The sequence below is a fragment of the Sphaerodactylus townsendi genome, linkage group LG07, assembly GCF_021028975.2.
Source record: "Sphaerodactylus townsendi isolate TG3544 linkage group LG07, MPM_Stown_v2.3, whole genome shotgun sequence".
Lineage (NCBI taxonomy): Eukaryota > Metazoa > Chordata > Lepidosauria > Squamata > Sphaerodactylidae > Sphaerodactylus > Sphaerodactylus townsendi.
Genome location: NC_059431.1, coordinates 122,084,128 through 122,107,946, shown reverse-complemented (window position 1 = coordinate 122,107,946; position 23,819 = coordinate 122,084,128). Strand labels below are relative to the sequence as shown.

General features: G+C 47.6%; 2 protein-coding genes across 9 annotated transcripts in view; one reads left to right on the top strand and one right to left on the bottom strand.

The window, feature by feature from the left end:
- Nucleotides 1-14,175: 14,175 nt before the first annotated feature.
- On the bottom strand, nt 14,176-18,695 carry LOC125437092 (eukaryotic translation initiation factor 3 subunit A-like). Its single transcript, XM_048504461.1, has 3 exons — nt 18,624-18,695; nt 17,813-18,534; nt 14,176-14,413 (listed from the first exon to the last, which is right to left on the bottom strand). Exons 1-3 carry the CDS (start codon nt 18,693-18,695, stop codon nt 14,356-14,358), a joined length of 852 nt encoding a protein of 283 aa, XP_048360418.1. The 3' UTR covers nt 14,176-14,355.
- Nucleotides 18,347-23,819, top strand: part of ILF3 (interleukin enhancer binding factor 3) — a 27,590-nt gene continuing 22,117 nt past the window's right edge. For 4 of the 8 annotated variants that reach the window (XM_048504596.1, XM_048504599.1, XM_048504597.1 and 1 more), the window contains exons 1-3: nt 18,348-18,537; nt 21,248-21,331; nt 21,409-21,641. In XM_048504596.1, coding sequence (XP_048360553.1) covers nt 21,329-21,331; nt 21,409-21,641 — 236 coding nt within the window. In that variant the 5' untranslated portion in view covers nt 18,348-18,537; nt 21,248-21,328. Of the gene's footprint in view, nt 18,538-21,247; nt 21,332-21,408; nt 21,642-23,819 lie in introns of all 8 variants that reach the window. The other 4 variants (XM_048504602.1, XM_048504601.1, XM_048504600.1 and 1 more) reach the window with 2 other exon arrangements.

Below are 23,819 nucleotides of genomic sequence, written 5' to 3'. Positions count from 1 at the left end.
TCTTTGTTTCTTGCTCGGACTGGATCCACTCTGGTGTAACTATTGACGTACTCTAGTTTGTGTGTGAAGTGCTGTCAAATGACTACTGCATTGTGATGAGGGTTTTCTGCAGTCGACTCTAATCTGGAGAATCAGGTTCGATCTAGAAGTCCTGGGTATCTCCCAACAAGCGCATGGAAGAAGTTCAAAGAAAACATGCTTTTTACAGATAAAGGACTTTGACTGGCGATTAGTCTGTTGTCCTGTGATAGGGAGCCATAGGCAGGTGTCATAGAAGTGGGAGGTGCTTGAAGGGTGAGGGGTTACCAGATAATACACCCTTCCTAGGTGGGGAGAGGGGGGGACAGACAAATCTGTACTCTCTTGTTCACCCTTCTCTTCTTCCTACCATTGAGTAACCCTTTCAGCAAGCCAGGTGCTTTCTGCTACTGATCTGGTTTGGGGATCTTCCTACAATTTCCCCATCCCTTCTCAGAAGGAGGAACTGTTTGCCTTCAGAATATACACAGGGCCCTCCCCCTAGTTGGCTTGGGCAGGTACAATGAAATTCTTTGATGAGTGAGGGGGCTGCAATGTCATCAGCATTCACCCACTCATTCTGTCCAGGATAATAGCCTTTCCAGGACACCAAATATTGCAAGCAGTCTAGCACTTCCTGGATTTTGAAATGTTTGGCACCATCAATCAGAACTGGAGGAGGAGGAGATGGTGCTGGGTGCCAGGTATCTGGAGAGGCGGCTTTCTTGAACAAGCTGCAATGGAAAACAATGAATTTTATGCAAAGCTTCAGGGAGTCAGAGTTGAGCAGTCACCTCATTAATCATACGAGTAACCCTGAAAGGGCCAATATATTTATGTCCCAGCTTTGTGAATTTATGCATGTCTCTGAGATTTTTGGTAGACAGATAAACCATAACTCCCACCACTAAGGCAATCAGGCGGTGATGCTTATCAGCCTTTTTCTTTTGAGTATCTCTGCTATTTTCTGAACCCACTCCTGCAGTTCAGGAGGATCGACAGCAGGTTGACCCAAAAGGGGAGGGGCTTAACTGACTGCCTGAGACCATTTCAAAAGGGGCTTTTCCTATGCTGCTATGCATGGCATTATTATAAGCATACTCTGCATATGGCAACAGATCCACCCAGTTATCCTGGTGGTAGTTGCTATAGCATCTGAGATACTGTTCCAGTGTTTAATTGGTGCGTTTTGACTGGCCGTCCGATTGGGCATGATAAGCTGAAGATGAAGCTTGCTCCACCCCCAGGAGCCATAGGAACACCTTCCAGAACTTAGAAACAAATTGAGTTCCTCTATCTGAAATGATCTTATCAGGTGCCGAATGTAGGCGATAAATGTGCTGGATTAACAGTTTCGCCAGTTTAGGGGCACTCGGAATGGACGAACAAGGAATAAAATGTGCCTACATAGAAAAAAATCCACAACCATCCAAATTACAGTCTTGCCTTAGCTAACAGGCAGATCGGTGATAAAATCCATTGAGATGACCTTCCAGGGACTATCGGGGCTGGGATCAGATGTAGCAGTCCTTGTGGTTTACCCAGGTTATTCTTTGCCATGGCACATGTGGGGCAGCCTCTGATGTAGGCATCCATATCTTTACGTATCGAGCGCCATCATAACTGCCTCCTAAGGAGGTGGAGTGTTTTTACAAAGCCAAAATGCCCTGCAGTTTTGGAATCATGCCACTGCTGGATGACTGTTTGGCGCAGAGCAGGTGGCACAAACAGCAGATCACCCTGCCTCCACAGTCCGTCATGAAGGCTCAGTGATGGACCGCCCTCATTGGGGAGACGGGTAGCTTACCCGCCTCCAAAAAGGAGGAGAGCAACTTGGAAGGCGGGGAAACGAGCTGGGCGGTAACTGATGCATTCTGATGCTAAGAAATGGCAAATGCAGTTCAATGTAGCAAAATGTAAAGTGATGCACATAGGGGCAAAAAATCCAAACTTCACATACACGCTACAGGGGTCAGTGCTATCAGTCACAGACCAGGAAAGGGATTTGGGCATCTTAGTTGATAGTTCCATGGGAATATCAACTCAATGCATGGCAGCTGTGAAAAAGGCAAACTCTATGCTGGGGATAATTAGGAAAGGAATTGAGAATAAAACTGCAAAGATTGTCATGCCCTTATATAAAGCCGTGGTGCGACCGCACTTGGAGTACTGTGTTCAGTTCTGGTCTCCACATTTGAAAAAGGATATCAAAGAGATAGAAAAAGTGCAGAGAAGGGCAACGAGGATGATTGAGGGATTGGAGCACCTTCCTTATGAGGAGAGGCTGCAGCATTTGGGACTCTTTAGTTTGGAGAGGGGGGGATATGATTGAAGTCTATGAAATTATGCATGGGATAGAAAATGTTAACAGAGATAAAAATTTCTCTCTCACAATACTAGAACCAGGGGGCATTCATTGAAAATGCTGGGGGGAAGAATTAGGACTAATAAAAGGAAACACTTCTTCACACAACGCGTGATTGGTGTTTGGAATATGCTGCCACAGGAGGTGGTGATGGCCACTAACCTGGATAGCTTTAAAAGGGGCTTGGACAGATTTATGAAGTCAATCTATGCCTATGTCAGAATCCCAAAAACTGAGACAAACTCTTGTGTAGAACAGTAGTTTATTCAGCCTGTGGATCTTCCCTGGACAAAGCCAGAACTGACTTTGCCCACGCAAAATCCAGTAATTAAAACAGCTTGCACCCCCCATCCTGGGAAAGCATGCTTAAAAGTAACTGTAAGAAAGATAACAGTGAAGATGCCCAGCCACTGACCTTGGCCAGCACCTGGGAAGTGAAATCACACACAAGATACAGTCAAAAGGCAGACAGTAATGCATTAACCCATTCCACCACCACCCATCTTACAAAAAGCAGCATAAGCAAATGCCCCATTCTAACAGGCCTCCTGACAGCCTACCAATCTTGATCCTCCTTGATCTGAGGTTGCAAATGCCTTAGCAGACCAGGTGCTCAGGAGCAGCAGAAGGCCCTTGCTTCCACCTCCTGCACGTGAGCTCCCAAAGGCACCTGGTGGACCACTGCGAGTAGCAGAGTGCTGGACTAGATGGACTCTGGTCTGATCCAGCAGACTAATTCTTATGTGTTTGTGACTGGGTCATGACGGTCATGCCCAGTTGGGAGGGGGGACAAATAGTTAGTGGAGCCCTCAACTCCACCCCCTTTGCAGCCCCTTCCAGGAGGTGGGAAAGAGTGTCTGCCAAATGGTCGGATTTACCCAGGGAAAAGTGGATGGTAAAATTAAAATGAGAAAAGAAACCACCCCAACTAAGTTGCTTGGCCGAGAGCTGGCCTGGGGTGCTCAGCGCCGCCAGGTTCTTATGGTCAGTCCACACTTCAAAGGAGTTTCCGCTCCCTCTAACCAGTGAAGCCTGTTTGATGGCCCCAGTTTCTTTGTCTCCCACAGTCCAGTTCACCTCAGAGCCAGTGAACTTTTTTGACAGGTAGGCACAGGGATATGAAGCCCCACCTGTCCCTCGCTGGGGGAGGGCTGCCCCGAGGGCTTTGTCGGAGGCATCCACATGAACTACAAAGGGCAGCGCAGAACTGACATGCCTGAGGACGGGCTCTGAACTAAGCACCCATTTGAGAGCATCAAGCATACATGGGCAGGCTTCTGACCCCCCCCCCCCCCGGGGTGCGCTGGGATGTGAGGCAGAGGAACCCTTCCCTTTGGAGAGAAGCAAGTTTGTGCGGGACAAGGCACATTCAGTGGAATTAGGGATAAAGTCCCAGTAAAAATTGGCAAAACCCAAAAAGGACTGCAACTGTTTGCGGGTAGTGGGCGGTGGCCACCGCAACACATCTTGGACCTTGGAAAGGTCCATCTCTACTCCTGCAGCAGAAATTCTATAGCCCAGGAAATCCAATTTCTCCTGATGGAAGGCACATTTGGGCATTTTAACAAAAAGGGAGATGTCCATAAGTCTTTTTAACACCTCTCTCACCAACCACACATGAGACTCCTTATCTTGGGAGTAAATGAGCCAAGGATGTAGGTAAGGGGGTGTTCCCCAGGTTTAACCCCCCCACATTACATGTCCGAAGCACTGCCCTCTGTTTGTTGTTTTTTTAATATTTAAAAGTGTTTTTTAGTTGTTGGCCTGCAGGGGGCGCAGTTCGTAGATTAGCAGCATCAAAATTTCAGGGATATTTTGGGAGACTCTCCTGATGATACCACCCAAATTTGGTGAGGTTTGGTTCAGGGGGTCCAAAGTTATGGACTCCCAAAGAGGGTGCCCCATCCCCCATTGTTTCCAATGGGAGCTAATAGGAGATGGGGGCTACACCTTTGACGGTTTATAACTTTGGACCCCCTGAACCAAACTTCACCAAACCTGGGTGATATCATCAGGAGAGTCTCCTAAAGATACCCTAAGATTTTGGTGCTGCTAGCTTAACAATTGCACCCCTAACAGCAGGCACCCCCCAAATTTCCCCAGATTCTCCTTTTAAATCCACCCCCTTCTGCATGGATTTAAAGGGAAAATCTGAGGTCCCCTGTTTAAACATTGAAAGTGATGCTGTTTCCGGGTGGGGGATAATCCACCCCAAAACAGCATAACTTTCAATGTTGTTTTAACTGGGGATCCAGATTCTCCCTTAAAAGGTGGATTTAAAAGGAGAATCTGGGCTCCCTAATTTAAACACCACTGAAAATGATGCTGTTTGGGGGTGGATTCCAGCATCACAGCAGCTGTCTATTGTGGGGGAGGGCGCAAAACTCAGATTTTGCACCGGGCTCCATTTTCCCCAGCTACGCCTCTTCCCGGAGGGGAGGGCAGAAGCGACTGCCAGCTGGGAGCCCAGCTGGTGGGGGTGGGTGAGCGGGGCAGGGGAGTCTGCCATCCTTGGAGAGCTGCTTTTATAAGCACTGAGGCCAGGGGCGGGGTTTGGGGAGTGTGGCCATGCCCCCTGAACCCACCCCATAAAAATTCTATACCTACGTTCCTGAAATGAGCACATCATCTAAGTACACCATCACTTCCTTGAACAGTAAATCTTGGAGAACATCATTGATAAGGCTCATGAAGATGAGAGGGGCTCCTCTTAACCCGAAAGGCATCACGTAATATTCAAATTGTCCATAACGCTTGTTAAAAGCAGTCAAATGTTCATAGCCTTCGGCTATTCTAACTCGGTAATAGGCTTCCTGGAGGTCCAGTCTAGTAAAAATGCATCCCTTTCCCAAACTGGCCAACAAGTCCTTGATTAGGGGAAGGGGGTATTTGTTGGAGTTAGAAACAGCGTTGGGAGAAGCAGAGAGATCTGTCCTTCTTCTTTACAAACAGCACTGGAGCAGAAAAGCTGCTAGTGGCTTTCCAAATAAAGTTCCATGCTAAGTTTTTATCCAGAAATTCCCAAAGAGTGGCATCCTCTGCCGGACGCATGGGAAAAAGGCACTCCTTGGGCAGTTTGGCACCAGGAACCAATTCTATTTTACAATCAGTTTTGCGGTGTGGTGGCAAAGAATCACATTCCTTTACCTTGAAAACCTTACTTAAATCTGAGGTAAATGCTTGCTAAAGAGCATCAAAAGCCGTCTGATAAGGCAGCATCCATCCGAGGGGTGCTTCGGGACGAGTAGCTGCTGAGTCCCTCCCTTTGGTGTGGAGTAAGTGCATAAGGGGCAGAGCGAGTTCAGCAAAATTAGGAATAAAGTCTCAGTAAAAGTTAGCAAAACCTAGAAATGATTGCAATTGTTTCCAGGTAGCAGGAGGTGGCCACTGCAACACATCCTGGACTTTAGAGGGATTCATTTCTAAACCTTCCTTGGAGATTCTATAGCTCAAAAAATCCAATTTGATCTGGTAGAATACACATTTAGACAGTTTGACAAACGGAATTATCTGAAAGTCGTTTCAACACTTCCTGCACCAACTACACATGAGATTTCTCATCCTGGGAGTAGGTAAGTGCATCATCCAAATACACCACTACACTACTCCTTTGAACAACAAATCTTGAAGCACATCATTAATGAGACTCATCAATACTCCGGGTGCCCCACTTAACCCGAAGGGCATTACTTGGTATTCAAACGGACCATAGTGGGTGTTAAAAGCTGTCAAATGTTCAAAGCCTTCCGCTATTCTGACACGGTAATACGGTTCCCTCAGATCCAGCTTTGTGAAGATGTGCCCCTTCCCCAGGCTGGCTAACAAATCTTTGATCAGCGGGAGGGGGTATTTGTTACACGTGGAAATTGCATTGAGGCCACAATAGTCAGTGCACAAACTGAGAGATTCATCCTTTTTCTTGACAAACAGCACTGGTGCAACATAATTGCTAGTGGCTGTTGTGAGCTAAATTTTTACCCAAGAATTCTCGAAGGGCAGAATCTTCTGCTGGGCTCATGGGGGTATGTATAGCTGTCCCTTGGGGAGCTTGGTGCCTGGAACCAGCTCTATTTTACAATCTTTTTTTTTGGTGCGGAGCCAAGGAATCACATTTTTTTTTCCAGATATCTGGCTTAAATCTTGGTAAGGTGGAGGGATGCTGACAGGGAAGTAGGTATAGATTTTTTATGGGGGGGGATTTGGGGGGGCCACACCTCCTCCCGCCCCTAGGGAACTGGCCACACCTCCCCAAGCCTTGCCCCCGGCCTAGCACTTATAAAAGAAGCTCTTCAAGGCCGGGGACGGCAGACTCCCCCACCCTGCCCTTCCCTGCTCCCCATCAGCTGGACTCCCAGCCGGCAGCCAGCAGTTCCTTCTGCCCTCCCCTCTGGGCAGAGGCATAGAGGGTGTAAGGAACTCGAAGGACTTGAAACAAAACGACTTAGGACAGCTCGTTTATTCCATAAACTTCAATGAACACAATACACGCCATGCGAGAACTGGCCCCCCTCGGCTAGAATCGTCGTTTTTACAGACGAGAGCACTGCCCCTCCCCCTTGCATAGTTCCCAAGCATAGTTTCACACAGGAAAAGCGAAAGTGAGTTTCAAACAGACATGATAAGTATAAACATAGCAAGGTCAATACTCCAGGCAGCAAGCCCAGTACAAAGAATGTGCCAAGGACGAGTCGGGCGGAGGTTCGCACTAACCCCCACCCTTACAGAGGGAAAATGGAGCCCGGTGCAAAATCTGAGTTTTGTCCCCCCCCCTCCCCCCCGGGGCAGCCGCTGTGATGCTGGAATCCACTCCCAAACAGCATCCCTTTCAATGGTGTTTAAACTAGAGAGCCCAAATTCTCCTTTTAAATCCACCTTAAAGGGAGAATCTGGGGTCCCCAGTTAAACAACATTGAAAGTGATGCTGTTTTGGGGTGGATTATCCCCCACCATGAAACAGCATCACTTTCAATGTGGTGTAGTGGTTAAGAGCAGGTGCATTCTAATCTGGAGTAACCGGGTTTGATTCCCTGCTCTGCCGCTTGAGCTGTGGAGGCTTATCTGGGGAATTCAGATTAGCCTGTTCACTCCCACACACGCCAGCTGGGTGACCTTGGGCTAGTCACAGATTTTCGGAGCTCTCTCAGCCCCACCCACCTCACAGGGTGTTTGTTGTGAGGGGGGAAGGTCGAGGAGATTGTAAGCTCCTTTGAGTCTCCTACAGGAGAGAAAGGGAGGATATAAATCCAAACTCTTCTTCTAAACTGAGGACCTCAGAGTCTCCCTTTAAATCCATGCCAAAGGGGGTGGATTTAAAAGGAGAATCTGGGGAAATTTGGGGGATGCCTGCTGTCAGGGGTGCAATTGTTAATCTAGCAGCACCAAACTTTTAGGGTATCTTTAGGAGACTCTCCTAATGATACCACCCAGGTTTGATGAAGTTTGGTTCAGGGGGTCTGAAGTTATGAACCCTCAAAGGTGTAGCCCCATCTCCTAAGAACATAAGAACACAAGAACAAGCCAGCTGGATCAGACCAGAGTCCATCTAGTCCAGCTCTCTGCTACTCGCAGTGGCCCACCAGGTGCCTTTGGCAGCTCACCTGCAGGAGGTGAAAGCAAGGGCCTTCTGCGGCTGTTGCTCCCGAGCACCTGGTCTGTTAAGGCATTTGCAATCTCAGATCAAAGAGGATCAAGATTGGTAGCCATAAATCCTAATACCTTCCATTGGAAACAATGGGGGATGGGGGCATCTCCTTTGGGAGTCCATAGCTTTGGGCCCCCTGGGCCAAACTTCACAAAACCCAGGTGGTATAAATAAGAAAATCTCCTGATGATACCTCCCAGGTTTGGTGAAATTTAGTTCAGGGTGTCCAAAGTTATGGTCCCTCAAATGTGTAGCCCCCATCTTCTATTAGCTCCCATTGGAAACAATGGAGGATGGGTCACCCCCTTTGGGAGTCCATAGCTTTGGACCCCCTAAACCAAACCTCACCAAACCTGGGTAGTATCATCAGGAGATTCTCCCAAACAATCCCTGAAAGTTTGGTGCTGCTAGACTAAACAGTGCGCCCCCTGCAGGCCAAAAACTGAAAAAACACTGAAAATGTTTTTAAAACCCACAAACGGGGGGGTGGGGGGGTGGAGCTTCGGACATGAATGGGGGGGTTGAACCCGAGGAAACCCCCCCTTACCTACATCCTTGGATGCTGACCGTTGTCTCTGGCTGGCATTCCAGTGAAGCAGCCACCCCATCTTCCCTCAGTGGAGTTACAATTGAGGGAGGGCTGGTGTGCACTTGGCCCCGCAAGGAGGGTTGGTGAACCCCACGATCTGACCTGACCATTTAATGGTTGGATCATGTTTGACCAGCCAGGGCATTCCCAAGATTACCGGGTATTTGGCAACGTTGGCAATTATAAAACTATGGCGCTCCCAGTGCTAGGCACATTGAAACAATACTTTTTCAGTTTTGAAGGCTGCAGGAGGCCCTTCCATGGGGTAAATTGGATGGATCTGCGTGAATTGGATGGATCTGCGAAGGGGACTTGGGGTGAGACTCAATCCTTCCACCACACTGGGGTGCATTAAGCAATGTGAACAACCTGAGTCCACCAGAGCCTGGACTATCATTCGGGTTCCCTTAACGGAGTGGGTGACAATCATGGGTAGCCCCAGGGGTCCTTTGTCTTCACTCATAATTTCTCCCATGATCCTGCATGTCAGCATCTACCTGCACCAAGAAACAGGACAAGCGGTCAGGGGTGCCATCAAATTGTACTCTCAGTTGTCTGTGTGGTATTGGAGCTGCCGCGAATATGCGTTGCACTGGTGCAAGCGGTCCAGGAGGCACTCCCCCAGGAGCTCCTAGGGACCCTGCACCCACATTCTGGGGTGGGGGGTTTACTGGTAATGGCACTCTCTGAGGCACCATAGGAGGCTGTATTGGGTTAGTGTTCTGTGTGTGGGGTGGTGGTGATGGTGAAGTCCCAGTCGTGTGAGTTACAAATTAGAAGCACGGGAGGGGGCAACTGGATTACTCCCAGCTGTTGCCCCCCAGGCTGCTTCCACTGCTTCTGCACGGACTTGGAGCAACTCCATCTTGCAATGCAAATGGTGGATCTCTGCCTGGTATTCCCCCTTCTCTTGTCTCCAACGAGCGGCCTCCCTCCTTGGGGCGTGCGCTGCCCTCGAGGATTCGGAGTCCGAGTCTGACTCGAAGTCACAAGTCAGGTCCGCCGGTTTGGTGAGCCACACTGCGGTTTTCTTGTACTCAGAGCATACTTCCAACAGGACCCAGCGGCGTGCTCCACCTGGCGGGAAAGTCCAAGCCTCCACGGGGTATTCCGGAGGCTCCCTATCTGGGTTGCAAGAGGCCTCCGGGCGTGTTCCCAAGGACACCCCTCGAAACTGTGTCCCGTTCGTCCCACAGGTCTTACGCTTGGAATCCAGTTACAGCAGTTCCGTGGTTGTCACAGACCCAACCTTGGACCCACAACTGTCTTTACTATCAGCGTGGCCCAGATTCCGCTGTGGTACAGCTGTTCGAGACCCACCACAGTAGCTTCCATGTTGGCCTGTTCAACCACTATGTCCACTACATAATCCATAAAAGTAAGAACTGTTTCTTCCCCACTCTTGGCTCCCCTCCTGCTGCTGACACGGTCGCCGATAAGGTGTTCGCAACTCCAGCCAGCGACGAAAGCTTGAAGTTGGCAACATGAACAAGGCAGAACTGTCTTAATGTCAGTTCCCAGATCAGACAATAAACCACTTATCAGTTTTCAAGGATTTTATTGCAGACATGCAAGGAACAGAAGACAGTTCTGGCAAAAAAGGCGCCAAACAGTTGATAATATGAAGGTTCCCACCCCCACATGTGAACTGAAAGACTCAGAAGTGTCCAGCCCGGAGGCCCATCCCAGCTGCAGGACTCCAAGGCCAGAGCAAGGAGATAGCGGTGCTCCTGCAAAAGCGAAAGCACTCCCAGACAATCCCCCCTCCCAACCATCCCAACAGGGTGTCCCTCAGCCCTGTATCCCTCAGAGGAGTCCTCTTAACTTTAGGCTGGGTCAAAGCCTTACACTGTCTTCCTGACCCGCAGTTTCCTGTCCCAGGCTGCTAAGAACTGGCAAAACACCACTGGGCCATGCACGTTGTCCAGCACCTCCCCAACACCTTTTCTCAGGACCGGATCCGTTCCAGTCTTTCAGGTACTGCAGCTGGGTTTGGTAGAGGTAGGAACCCACTATCTGGTTGACCAGGATCAGAGGTATGAAATGGCACAGATGTAACACATCCAGCAATTTTTAAACCTTGCGGTGGGGGGAATCTCCCCTACCAATTATTTCCGAGGGGGGGGGGGGGATGGAAATCTGGCAAGAAATTGAGAGACGCACAATATTTACTTTCTAGTCAAGCCCAAATTTAATTTTAATGTTATAATGTTTTGTGGTCTCTGATTGGGAGGAAAGGTGGCATAAAAATCTTGTAAATAACCAAATGAAATGTACAATTCATAACTTTATTAGCATATACAATTGCAGTAGTTGTTATTTTTCTACACTTATTTTCTACACTTATACCCAATACTCACCTTTTTGAACCATGAGGAAATGTTTCAATGTAAATGTTTTAATAGATAAGTGGCCAACATTTGCCCACTGTGCAATCTAACCATGTAGCTTCCGCCCCCCCCGTGCACGGCCCCCCCCCCCCCCCCGCAGGACTAGCTCACCACTGCACCCTGTGGTGACTCCTGAGCTGTGCAAGCTGGTTTCAATCTGCCTCAGTGTGTTGAAATACCTCACATGAAGAAGAATGGCACACTGAGGCTAGTCTCGTATTTTCAGGTGGGCTGGCTGGGCTTTGGGGGTCTCCTACCTCCATGGCCTGGCCCTGGGCCCATAGCTTTGCGGTGGTGGCTGCAGATCTCCCAGGCAGGCAGTTCTCTCTGGTAGACAGGGATCAGTTCCTTTGGAGAATACTGTTGCTCTGGAAGGTGGACTCTGCAGCACTCTGTTCCCTGCTGAGGTCCCTTCCCTGACTTCACCCCCATCATCTCTGGGATTTTCGCAGTGCAGAGCTTGCAGCCCTGGGGCAGTGAGGGCCCATCCCTGACTTCTGCCAAGGCCTCCAGAGCAGCTGCCCTGGTTACCACCATATTCTGCTGCAACAAAAACAGGTGACTTTAGATTCTCACCCCAACCAGTTCCTTCAGTTTATACCACAGTGGTTGTTAGGATCGGAGTCAAACAACATGTGTGCTTATTTTCCCCATTTATCTTATCTCCCATAATTGCGGGACTATTTATTGCTGTCTCTCATGTGCATCGATGTAAACATTGAGCGTACTACTGGGACACAGCGAGTGGCTCTTTTCTCCAGTTCTGCTTCCTCTTTCCCACATGAGGCAAAGCCGCTATTCTTTCTCCTGCGTGCTCAAGGGAGACAGTTAAGGAAAGTTCTCTGGGATGCTCCCTTCAAGCTTCTCTTTAGGAAATGACACAGGATCCTGGCCTGGGGAGCAGATTTGAAGCCCAATTAACAAAAAGCAACAAGAAGTAACCAGTTCTTTGCATCCTGGAGGCAGTGCAATTTACCTCTGAGTAGACATGCCTAGCCTGACCTTTCCTCCAAATCCAGAGCCACAGACAAGAAGGAAGTGATGCTGCTGTACAGCTTTCCAAAGGTAGAAGGGCAGGCAGGAAGATGGGGAAGCGGCCGGTCCTTTCCACTCTTTTCTAGATTGACTTCTTTCACAAATGCAGCTTTTCCAAGGAGGAATTGGGATCAGTGGCTTAGACTAGGGGGTCCCCAACGTGGTGTCCACCGAGGAGGGTGGGTCCCAAAGAAGAAGAAGAAGAGTTTGGATTTATATCCCCCCTTTCTCTCCTGCAGGAGACTCAAAGGGGCTGACAATCTCCTTGCCCTTCCCCCCTCACAACAAACACCCTGTGAGGTGGGTGGGGCTGAGAGAGCTCCGAGAAGCTGTGACTAGCCCAAGGTCACCCAGCTGGCGTGTGTACAGGCTAATCTGAATTCCCTAGATAAGCCTCCACAGCTCAGGCGGCAGAGCAGGGAATCAAACCCGGTTCCTCCAGATTAGATACACAAGCTCTTAACCTCCTACGCCACTGCTGCTCCAAAGGTCACAGCATTGGGGGCAGTTTGAACCCAGAACAAAGGAAGATTCCACCTTTTAAAAGTTGTGCCTGCTTTTGTGACCCGACCTCCCTGCCCCGCCCAAAATTCAGAGTTAGGGCTCCTGCCCCATTAAGCTCTGCTAATCAGTTCCTTTTTTAAAATAATATATTTATTAAATATATGGTTTAATGTAATACAGAAACATAAGACATAAGACACATATACACACAGTCACATTCCTTTAGCACATAGCCTGTGCCTATCTCTCCCCACATTAAAAAACCCAGGTTTTTATGATGCCCATTTAGCAGGTATGCCAAATGGCTCCCCCCCGCCCATTCCGAAACTCAGTTCATGATTTTTCCTGACTCTCCTTCTCTTGTGGAAATATGTTTCAGGGTCCCCAGTCATAATACACATTTCTGACCTTGCTGGATCTGTTGTCTGATTAAGTATAAGGCGCCTTTGTGTGTACATCCTGCAAAAGGGGTAAGACAAATGGAGCTCTGAGGCAGGAAGCAAGAAACCTACAAACCATCATCCCAGAAACCGGTCACAAACAATTCCATCCATGACTACCAGGTCCTGTGTTGAGTTGCCAAAACCTTCTGGTGAGCTGGTCTCCAAGGTTACTAGAAGGGTGACAGGATTAATGAGATACTAGCTAGCCTGGGAGATCCAGGTGTAGGTGTTACTGCCAAGAAAATAAACAAAATATTTTCCTGAAGTCAGGTTGCCTGGCTACACTGGCTCCATGCCCAGACGCGGAGACTTGTATGGTTTAGAAGCCTCCATGAGGCTCACAGAGAACGTATATGTATGTCTATGCCAATGTTATATGATTTCCCTCTTGTCTATGCCTTTCTAGGATGTAATAAAAGCCCCTTTTAAGTTGAAGTTATGATGTGCCTGCAGTTTAGGATTGTAGTTTAATAAGGTTCTTCAGTTAGTTTATGGTTTTGTTATTGTTAGATTTAAGAAAGCTATGCCAATAAGTATCTGTAAAATCTTGCCCATAAGTATAAGTACATGCGTTTATCCCCTTAAGGTTTCCCTAATGTTTAAGTTTAAAAATGGTATTTTTGAAATTTGTGTCTGATGGCCAAGGCAGTGGCCAGAAAGGTTTGATATTAAGGGACAAGAAAGTTGGCTCTGAAATGCAGCTTAGACCAACGTCCAGCCAACTCTTTGACAAAGACAAAGACCCTCTTTGGGCTTGCAAATCGGATCTGTTGCCAGCACCCAAAGGTCCCCAGCCGTTAGGAGACGTGCAGGGACCACCATTGGACAGTTTGAACTTTTCTTTGTTACAGCAGCAGAGGTGGGAGCCTCAGGGCATTACTGAAAGGTATAACCATCTGATAGCGGAGATAGCTGGGTGGGGCAACGAGCCCACCTGGATTTTATGAATGAACGTTATCTGCTTTCCGTTCAGCACCTGTGTGAGATCTCGCAGGAAGACGCTTGACAGCGAGATTTGTAATCTCTTTCAGAAGTTGTAACTGTATCTTGTTTGCATGTTGATTATTTTGATTGGTGTTTGGGAGAGGGACTTGCCCCCTCTCCTCCCCTTTTCCTGCCCCTTGCCCCCTTTGAAGTTTGGGAATAAAAGTTCTTGCGCTGGGTTGCAAAGGCGAGATTCTCCTGACCGAGCTGTGACCACCACTTGCAATAAAATCTTTTGCTGTGAAGAACGTCGGCTTCCTCAAACCTCGTTAAGCTGCTGAGCTGAAATCACTTGTTGTTACCTGGCAAACAGCGGTAACATAGGGTGAAACCAACTCTGTCTCTACCCCCCTCTTCTCTTTTTGTTGTCTCCTTTGTTTGAAATTTCAGCTTGAAGGCTCCTTCAGGGGCCTCTGCAGAGTGCCACGCACACTGGATGCCCATCTGGAAAATGCAGGCAGAAGATACTCTCATAAACAACAGTGTAGAATCCATGCCAAAGCCAGACAAAGACCAGCATCCCATCTCAAACAGCTGCCAATCACTTATTCTGGAGGGCGAACAACAGGGCACAGACCCCAAAGCCTCCCCTGATTTTGCTTCCTTTAGAGGACATTTCATGCCTCTAAATGTGGAGGTTCTCTTTAGTCACCATGGATATTAGCTACTGATAGACCTGCCCTCCATTAATCTATATCAAATTTTATTAATGCCATCTATACCTGTACATCCTCCGGCTGTGAATTTCACATTTTAATCACTTGTTGCGTTACAAAGTATTTCCTTTGGCCTGCTTTGAATCTACTGCCAATCAGCTTAACTGGATGCCCTCGAGTTCTAGTTCTGTCAGACTGAAGGTTGTCTGGCCGTCTTCTGATGAGGTGATAACTCTGGCTAGTTCCTGGCCTTCCAAGCTCACCTTTGGCAACCAATGATGATTTTCTACATCAAGCTCACAAATGGCCTGTGAGCAGTCTTTCTCATTTAGCCAGCAACAAGGATGAACAAGGCCAGTTTCTGAAACATACCTAGGATGAAAGGGGCTACCATCACACACACAGTATTTGGAAGATTGGCTCTCAAATCAAACCCAATATGAAAAATTTTGCCCGTGATACCAGCTGCTTATTCTTTGCAGAGAACCCTGGATACTATTGGCTATGATGACAATTACCTGGATTCTGTAGAATACCAAAATACACTATGGCTATGCCCATTGGCAAACCAAACTTATTACAGACAAAAACCACGCCCATGGGAAAAGTGCAAATGCTCTATTCATATACAAAGGTGCAAGAGAAACAGACAGCTGTTGATTATAATGCACATACCTTTCTTAAGGAATTTAAGAAATATGCATCACAGTCTATGAGAATTTCTATGATAATGTTCCAAATCAGCATCAAAGTTCATGAATTTCTCAATGTGAAACAATATTCCAGCCCAAAACCCTATTTGCGATAATATGGGGTTTTCAGACCTTCATCAGTGGTCCTGGACGCTCCTTTTTTCAGCATGTGGGACTCACTCAAAGAGAGTTTTTTTCTGATATTACATCTGCCAAGTCCCTGTAGCATAATGTATATAATAAGTTTGATTTGCCAGCGGGCATAGTGCATTTTGGTATTCTATAGTTCATCACATTGCCCATACACTATATTATAGCAACCACCTGGATTCCCAAGGCCACTGACTGACTGCTACAATGGATTGTACAACACCCAGGTTGAATGGCCGTCTTTGCCTAGTTTTCATTTCACAGACAGCTTTGGAAGACCATCATTATTCCAAGAGCTCTTGATGGCGGGGAATTCTTAACTCTTTCTCAACAGATATTTTCCATTGCAGATTGCACTTCATCCACTCAGATCCCAAACTTAATTTTGGGAGAATCAAGGAGGAAGCTGTTGGGAATGAGAAGTTATATATACACGTTATGGGTCTGGGTCAGCCTGGCCCATCCATGCTGGGGCAATTAGAACATTGTGTATGTATAATGTTCTAATTTCCCTGCCCTGGGTGGGGCAGGCTAACCCAGTCTTGTAAGCTTAGCAGGACCTGGATGGGAGACCAAGGAGACCAAGGAAGAAGTCCAGGATGGGTCGACTATGTAGAGAAAGTCACCTCTGCTTCTTGCCCTGCAAGTCCTTCGTGGCTGGGCCTTGACTGCATTGTCTTCCACCAGCAGTGTTCTAATTGAGCAGCCAATACTGGCAAAGATATAGTGACTTCCAAAGACTTGGCCCACAAGTTCCCGGGGGGGGGGGGGGGGGGGATAGTTATACTGATGGCCGTGTGGGGTTAAGAAGTATTTCTAGATGCAAATGAAATTGTGGTTGTAAGGTTAAGAGCAAATAACTGTTACACAAAACCAGTCTCCCTCCTGGATCTCATGTGGAAAAAAGCAAAATCTCTCAGCGATAAAAAGCTGGTTAATACACAACTGTGAGATGGAAGGTTTGTTGGAAAGGGATCAACACTGCAGCAGCTGGCACGGCCCAATCACAAGGTAGAATATCCACACTGGAGCTGCCGGCTGCCTATTGCATATTCCAAAGGAAGTTACAGCTCAAATGAATGGGAGCGCTTCATTTGCCTTGGCTGCACTTCCTTCTGCAAATATCTGCAACTCCCCCCCAAGAATTGTGGGTAAAGGAAGGCCTTTCTCTGTTGCAGCTCCTTTGCATGAGCCTAAAGAAAGCGGTCTCTAGGCAGCGAACTTTCCAATTCTTCATCAAATCAACTCTGAAGATCCAACATTTCTATCTGCTTGGAGCTAGCACTCAGACCAGTCAGGGGTGCGAGCGAGGGGCCTGGGGATGCCCTGGAGTGACAACTGATCTCCAGGCTACAGAAATCAGATGGATGCTTTGGAGTGTGGACTTTGTGGCGCTGGGCCCCACTCAGGTCCTGGTCCTCCCCCAGCACCATCCCCAAATCTCCAGGAGCTTCCCCAACTTGGATCTGCCAACCCAACCTCTTGATCCCCCAGTAGTGGCCACAGAGGACATCAAGAGGGTGGGTGGGAAGGCCTCACAGACTCCCCCCCTGGTCTTGCGTGCCAAAAGATCCTGTCAATCTGGATTCTGGGAGTCAATTAATCAGCAACTGAAGGCAGGATACCGTTTCTTTTCCTAGAGAATTTGCTTTAGGACTGATGGACTTTTCTTGCCAGGATGAAATTTTTTTGTTTGTTAAAGTAACATTAAAACCTCCTTGCAGTCTCTGCATTTGTTGTGTGCTGCTAGTTTCACCGCTGCCCTTTCGGCTTGCAGGCAGCACATCCTGCTTATTCCATAGATCGCTTTCAGACTTCATTAGATGAAGATTACATAACTGCATTGTGTTCAAGATTGTGTTCCACAAGTTTCTGCCTCTTGGAATAGGGAGAGTGATTGGTAATAATGACAACAACCAAATGGCACATCTGGGTCCTGATTCACAGAGACTTCCATCCTAAAGCATCTTCAAAGATTTCAAATGAGCATTTTGAGTATCTGTAGAAGGGCATTAAAAGGAAATGTATCTTGGATTTGTAGGAAAACATAAGGAAATTTATTTTGGGAACATTGAGAAGAAACATAAATTGCTGAACAGAGACGTAATATTGCAATATTTGACAAAAATACATGCATTTTACTTTAGGGTTGATGTATTATTTTAGTGGTACATATACAACTGGAAATTTATTTTGGATTTGTAGGAAAACATTACAAAGTGGTTTATTTTTTGGAACCACTTTGAGAAAACAGAAATTGCAGAACATGTGTCTAATATTGCAATAGATGACTAAAATACGTATACTTTTACTTTGTGGTGGTTGTATCATTTAGTGGTACATACATGATTAAACATCGAGCCACTCCAGATGTTCCGGTTGTGCAGACAGGCTGCTGAATGAAGTGAATACAAAAGCCTCCCCGAACGAGCACGCGGCAACAGCTGCGGTAGTCCGAGTCTTTCCCCAGCCCCCGGCAGAGACGCGTCGAGGCCCCTGCTACTGAGGGAGGGTTTTGGGGGGGCGGCGGCGGGGGGGGGGCGGGGAAAGCATTTCTATTTTTATGAGAAACAGGAAAGCTGCGCAGTTCAACATTGCAGGAAGCCACCCGAGCCTCCTTCGGGCCGAGGCAGCGGAAGGGCGGGCGCGCGCGCGCGCGTCGGTCATGCCTGCGAGGGGAAACCTGCCAGCCGGCCGGCCGGCCCCTCCGCCTCCCCCGCTCCGCGCTCCCTCCTGCCTGCGCAGGACGAGGAACAAAATGGCGGCCAGGGAGGAGGCGCAGCGGACCGGCGCGCGATGCTCCGAGGCCCCGCCCCCCTCCGTCGCCCATTGGCGGAGACACGCGGCTCTGCGTCACGTGGGCCCGCTCAGCGCCCCGCCCCTCCCCTTCACGCCGCCCCTCCCCCAGCGCTGGGTCCTGACGACGGAGCTCCGGCCGCGGATCCCGCTGCGGCGTCGAGCGCTCCCGCCGCTGGACCTCCGCCCGCCTCGCCTCGCCTCCCTCGCCTCGCCTGCACGCACGCCGCGCCAGCCCGTCGCCCACGGCAGGCCGGCCGGCCTTCGCCGCCTGGTAAAAGAGGGAACGGGGGGGGGGGGGATCCCAGGGCCGCGACGGCGGTTTCCTGTCAGGGGGAGCGGCCGGGCGGCGGCGGCGGCCGGGCGTTTGGCTGGGAAGGCTGCTTTGGGCGCCTCGGCCGGCGCTCGGCGGCTCCCTCGCGCGGGCTCCATTGTGTGAGGAGACAAGATGGCGGCGGCGGCGGCTGGGCCGGGAGGGTGGGGGGAGGGTTGGCGCGCGGCGGCCTAACAGGCTGGGAAGGGGGGGGGCTTGTTCTCCCTGAGGCGCCTCAGGTGTGTGGGGGTGGGGGCACGCATGCGCGGTCCCTTCCCTCAGCCCCGGAGGGAGGGGGAGTATGCCCGCCTGGCACGTGGGTCCCGCTTCAGTTTCCCGGAGGGGTCTCTCGGCCCGCCCCCGGCTTCTTTGTCGTTGTCGGTGGTGGGGGGGCGGCTGAAGGAAGGCTGGAGGGGAGGTACAGCCAGGGGGGTCTGTGCGTGTGGATCACGTGCGTTTCCGCCAACCCCCCCCCCCGTTTAATTGTTGGGGGGTGATGGCAAGAGGGGGGGTTGTGTGTGTGGAGTGAAAGCCCCTTTTGAGTCCAGGAAGCTCTTCCCTGGCTCTTGGGATGCCCCCAACCTCTTGTGAACGTGATTACGCGTGTCTGTTCCAAAGTGCAGTGGTTCCCAGCCTGGGATGCGCAGGGTGCGCAACATAGTTTCCACACACTAGGGGGATGGTTTGCCAAGGAGTGAAAAAAGGTTGGGGATCCCCATCTTACTCAATTTCTGAATGACTGGCGGCCGGTCCTGTTTTTGTTTTGAGCCATCAGACAACGAACGGTCAGGTGGTTGCTTTTAGATTTTTGAACTGTAAACTTTTGAGAGTTAAAGATAAACAAATAGAAATATAAATAAACTCTCTGAGCACCCATCTCTAAGGGTGCTCCTGGACTCCAGTTCTGCTGTAGAGTGGCGTGGATTTAATTACTCGAAATATTGAAAGATTTGTTGAAAAGCCGCTAGCTGGGTATTTGAGGACTCACAGTGTTCTCTTCATGAAGGATCATTTGTTCCGTTGAGTCTGGACTATTGTTTAGCACTTTTATATGTTTGGCTGCTCTGCATAACTTTAAAACATAGTATCAACATTGTTTTGTTGTCTAGTTGCTTTTTTATTCAATATGTGTGTATATTTAATAGAATTTTCTAGAAAAGAAAGAGAAAGTTTTTAGCCCTTTATGATAAAATACAAACATTACAATAATTTGGTAAATTAGCCCTTTATGCTCTCCTACATTTTCTACAAAAACAAACATCCCCAATTTAAAAATCTTATATAGTCAAAATACTGGTTTTGGGTAGAGATGAAATTAGATTTTAGTATTTTTTATGTGTTTACTTTTGATGGTGTAGTGGTTGAGGCTTTGGACCAAGATCTGGTTCCAATCCCCACTGTGCCGTGGAAACTTGTTGGGTGACCTTGGCCAGTGACCCATGCTCAGCCTCCACCCTGGCAAGTATTTGGATGGGAGACCACCAGGGACATGACACAGAGGTAGTCAGCGGCAAACCACTTTTGTCTGAAAACTCTTATGGGCTTGCCATAAGTCAGCTGTGACGTCATAGCAATTTTTGTAAATACAAAAACCCTGTTGCAACCTCATATTAGATTGAGGGGTGAGTTGGATTTATCTTTTCCCATCAGTGGAGCAGTAAACATTGTACCTGCTCCCTGGTGTTTGACTTACAGCTGCTTTATGCCTTGTTAGTAGGATGAACTACTGGTCACTTGCCTCAGCATATCTGACTATGGGAATATGTGCAGACTAGTGCCTCCAGGCCCTGACCTGAATGGCATAGGCTAGAGCAGTCTCACCTGATCTTCAAAGCTAAGTAGAGTTGGATGTGGTTAATATTTGGATGGGAAACCACCAAAGAATTCCAGAATCACTTGTCAGAGGCAGGCAATGGCAAATAATCTCTGAATGTCTCTTGCCCTGACAACACTATGTGGGCACCATAAGTCAGTACACTGTACACACAGTGGGAATGGGTTTCATTCTACCATGATTTGCTACCCTGTAGCAAGGAGCCCTAATTGGTAGAGGGTTGTCAGTAGCATCCATGTTGAGGGGTCTTGGATGGCAGAGTTTATGTTAGACAACAGATCTTGCTATGGCTAGCATTTTGATAGTGCTGTGTGTTGCTGCCCATTTGTTCAGGAAATTGGGGTTGGGGGAAGTGACATGCTGGGGGAAGAGTTAAATTCCATCTCTAGCACTGTTCCCCTGATCAAATTAGCAGTCCAGGAAGTTGATAGTTTGTCCTTGACTTCAAATTATGAGAAGATCCAACTGTAGATCTTCAGTGTGAGGCCTGTTTTGTCCCAGTGATTGTGTTAAACGAGACTGCACATCTTATTTCATTTATTCCCTGGGGGACACATAGGTTTATCTTCTCTCCTACCTTGAAGAATTTCAAGGCAGCATGAGCTAGGCTCAAAAATATTTAATTGCACTGGTGGGATTTACATCTACTTGAGATCTTTCTTATTATCAGGATCACTTTAGCAACTTCTTCTAATGGTGACTCAGTTAATCCTGTGTTACCTCATACAGGTTTGAGTGGTATGTTTAGGAAATGAATGATGAGTAATATGATTTATTGTATGTTTTCACAGATATACTAATTTTGTTATCTAATATTATTAATATTTTCATTCTCAGACTACCAAAGCCTTTAAAGTTGCTGCACCTTTGAAGAACAACATATTTCTTCAAAAATTCAGCTAGGAGTCAGGAGCCAAAATGGTAAGGAATTGCCTTTCAGGAGCTTTTAAAAATCTCAGAAATGCATAGTTTATCTAATCTCTGGTTTTTTTTTCCAGCGACCAATGCGCATTTTTGTGAACGATGACCGCCATGTTATGGCAAAACATTCTGCAGTTTATCCCACTCAGGAAGAGCTGATAGCCGTTCAAAACATGGTCTCTCATACTGAGCGTGCTCTCAAAGCTGTATCTGACTGGATTAATGAACAGGAGAAGGGCAGTGGGGAGCAGCCAGAACAACCACCGGAGACCATGGAGACGGCAGCTGAAGAAGAGAACAAAGAAGGAAGGCAAGTAACATTGTCGAGTTGCTGTTTTCTGGCATTCTCCAAGTTTTGCAATTATTTTTCACCTGTTAAGTCCCTGATTAGTGGCAGTCACCCCTGAAACCCCACACATTTTGTGTGTGGAGGAGAGAAGGGAATGCTTCTGGGTCTAGCAGAATGAAGAGGAAAGCTAAGAAAGGTCTGAATCATCTTAAGAAACTTTTTCTAGAATAGTTGAATTGCAGCTAGAGTTCTCTTGTTTGCTGCCAAAGATTTACACAGGTACCCATCTAGAATTATCATGTAGTATTAGTTTTGAGTCAAGAATGTGTTGTTATGTTAGCTAAGTTTGTATACTGAAGTCCAGTGGCATCGTAAAGATTAACACCTTTTATTCCATCATGAGCTTTTCTGATTCAAAGGTTAGTTCAGATGCATATTGAGAGGAAATCATTTTGTACAAAACTGTAAGGAAAATTAGTGGTTGTGGGGAGGTTATAGGTGCCTACAAGGGAGTGGAGCGGATTAAGTTGTACAAACAAGATGATGAGCAGGAAAAGATTCCAGAGCTCTTCTCCTGGGAAACAGATAAAATAAACGAAAATCAAAGAAGGAGCAGTATGAAACATAAGACAAATAACTATCACCAGAAAGGGGTCACAGTGTGTCAAAAAAGTGGAGGTGATCCTTCATGTACTCTGGGCCTAAGCCATTTATTACTTCAATCGTCTAAACTAGCAACTGTGATCGGCCAGCTCCGTATTCTTCAGGAAGTAGCTACAGCAATCTGCATCTTTAAATAATATTGAGTATAGAAGTACCGGATGGTGCATGCTTGGTCCTTCAGAGGAAGTGTAACTCAATTTAGTATTAGGAGAACCCCTACTTTAAAACCCTATCTTATCCCCCAACATACACTTCCACTTGAGGAACAGTTTTATAGTGGGACGGGGGCTATGGTAAAAGCTAAAGACAGAAGCACTGGGTCATTCCTGACCCATGCTGTGACACTGCATCATGATTTGACAGACTTGGTTTGCAGCATGGTTTGTCATTGCCTTCCGCAGTTGTCTACACTTTTATTGACCTTGAAAGGCTGGAAGACTGAGGCAACCTTCAACTGGTTACGGACTTCTATCAGTATTGGACTCAGGTTGTGAAGAGAGTTCTGCAGCTTACCACTTGGTGCCAGTGGGCTCATCCAAGGAACAAAGAGTAGCCTTATGTAGTTTTCCTCTAGAACCAGCTAAAGGGAATTTCATAGTAGGTGTCAGACCAAGGATGGGGGAAAGGATGCAGTTCATATGATTGGCTGTTAGCAGTTTCCTTTTTCATGTCCATGGCCAGGACCACAGATTTAGAACTTTGGGGGAACTTGTGGAGGAAAGATGAAATACTATGACTGTACAAATAGCTGATCAGGAAAGAGCCGTAGAAACTAGTTTTCAGGGCTACGCAGAAAAATGAGATACTCACTTGAATTTGAAGTGTTGAAGAGGTCGTGGGGTGCAGTCTGTCTAATTGCTTGCATTGAGGTAAGTCCCTTCCATTGAATTCACCTGTGAGTAAATAACATATACAGACTGGACTGCAAAGATTGTGTTAACTGTATTAACAGTGCTAACCAGTCTTGTTGATTGCATATTACTCTCCATTCTAGTGAATCTTCTCCAATAGAATGACTCAGGCAGTGTCTAAAAGATTCATAGCTTTTGACCTTTGGGAAATCAAAATTTGCAAGAACAAGCTTTCTAACACTGCACTTGTTTTTTCCCTTGATGGCGCACATGTGGACTAGGAAATGTGGAGGTCTGGGGAAATTGGTTGTGTTGGGGATCTTTATTGATGATTTCATTTAGTTTTTCCAGTTTAAAAAACTGAAAAGTTTGGTGGTGCACCCAAAAACTTTTATGAAATATTTTTTTCTTGCAGAATGAGTAAAATGCTTCTTAAGGCAAGTTTTCTTCACATGCAGTGCATAAGAACATAAAAAAGAGCCTGCTGGATCAGACCAGAGTCCATCTAGTCCAGCACTCTGCAACTCACAGTGGCCCACCAGATGCCCTTGGGAGCTCACATTCAGGATGTGAAAGCAATGGCCTTCTGCTGCTGCTGCTTACTGCTGCTGCTCCCGAGCACCTGGTCTGCTAAGGCATTTGCAGTCTCAGATCAAGGAAGGTCAAGATTGGTAGCCATAAATCG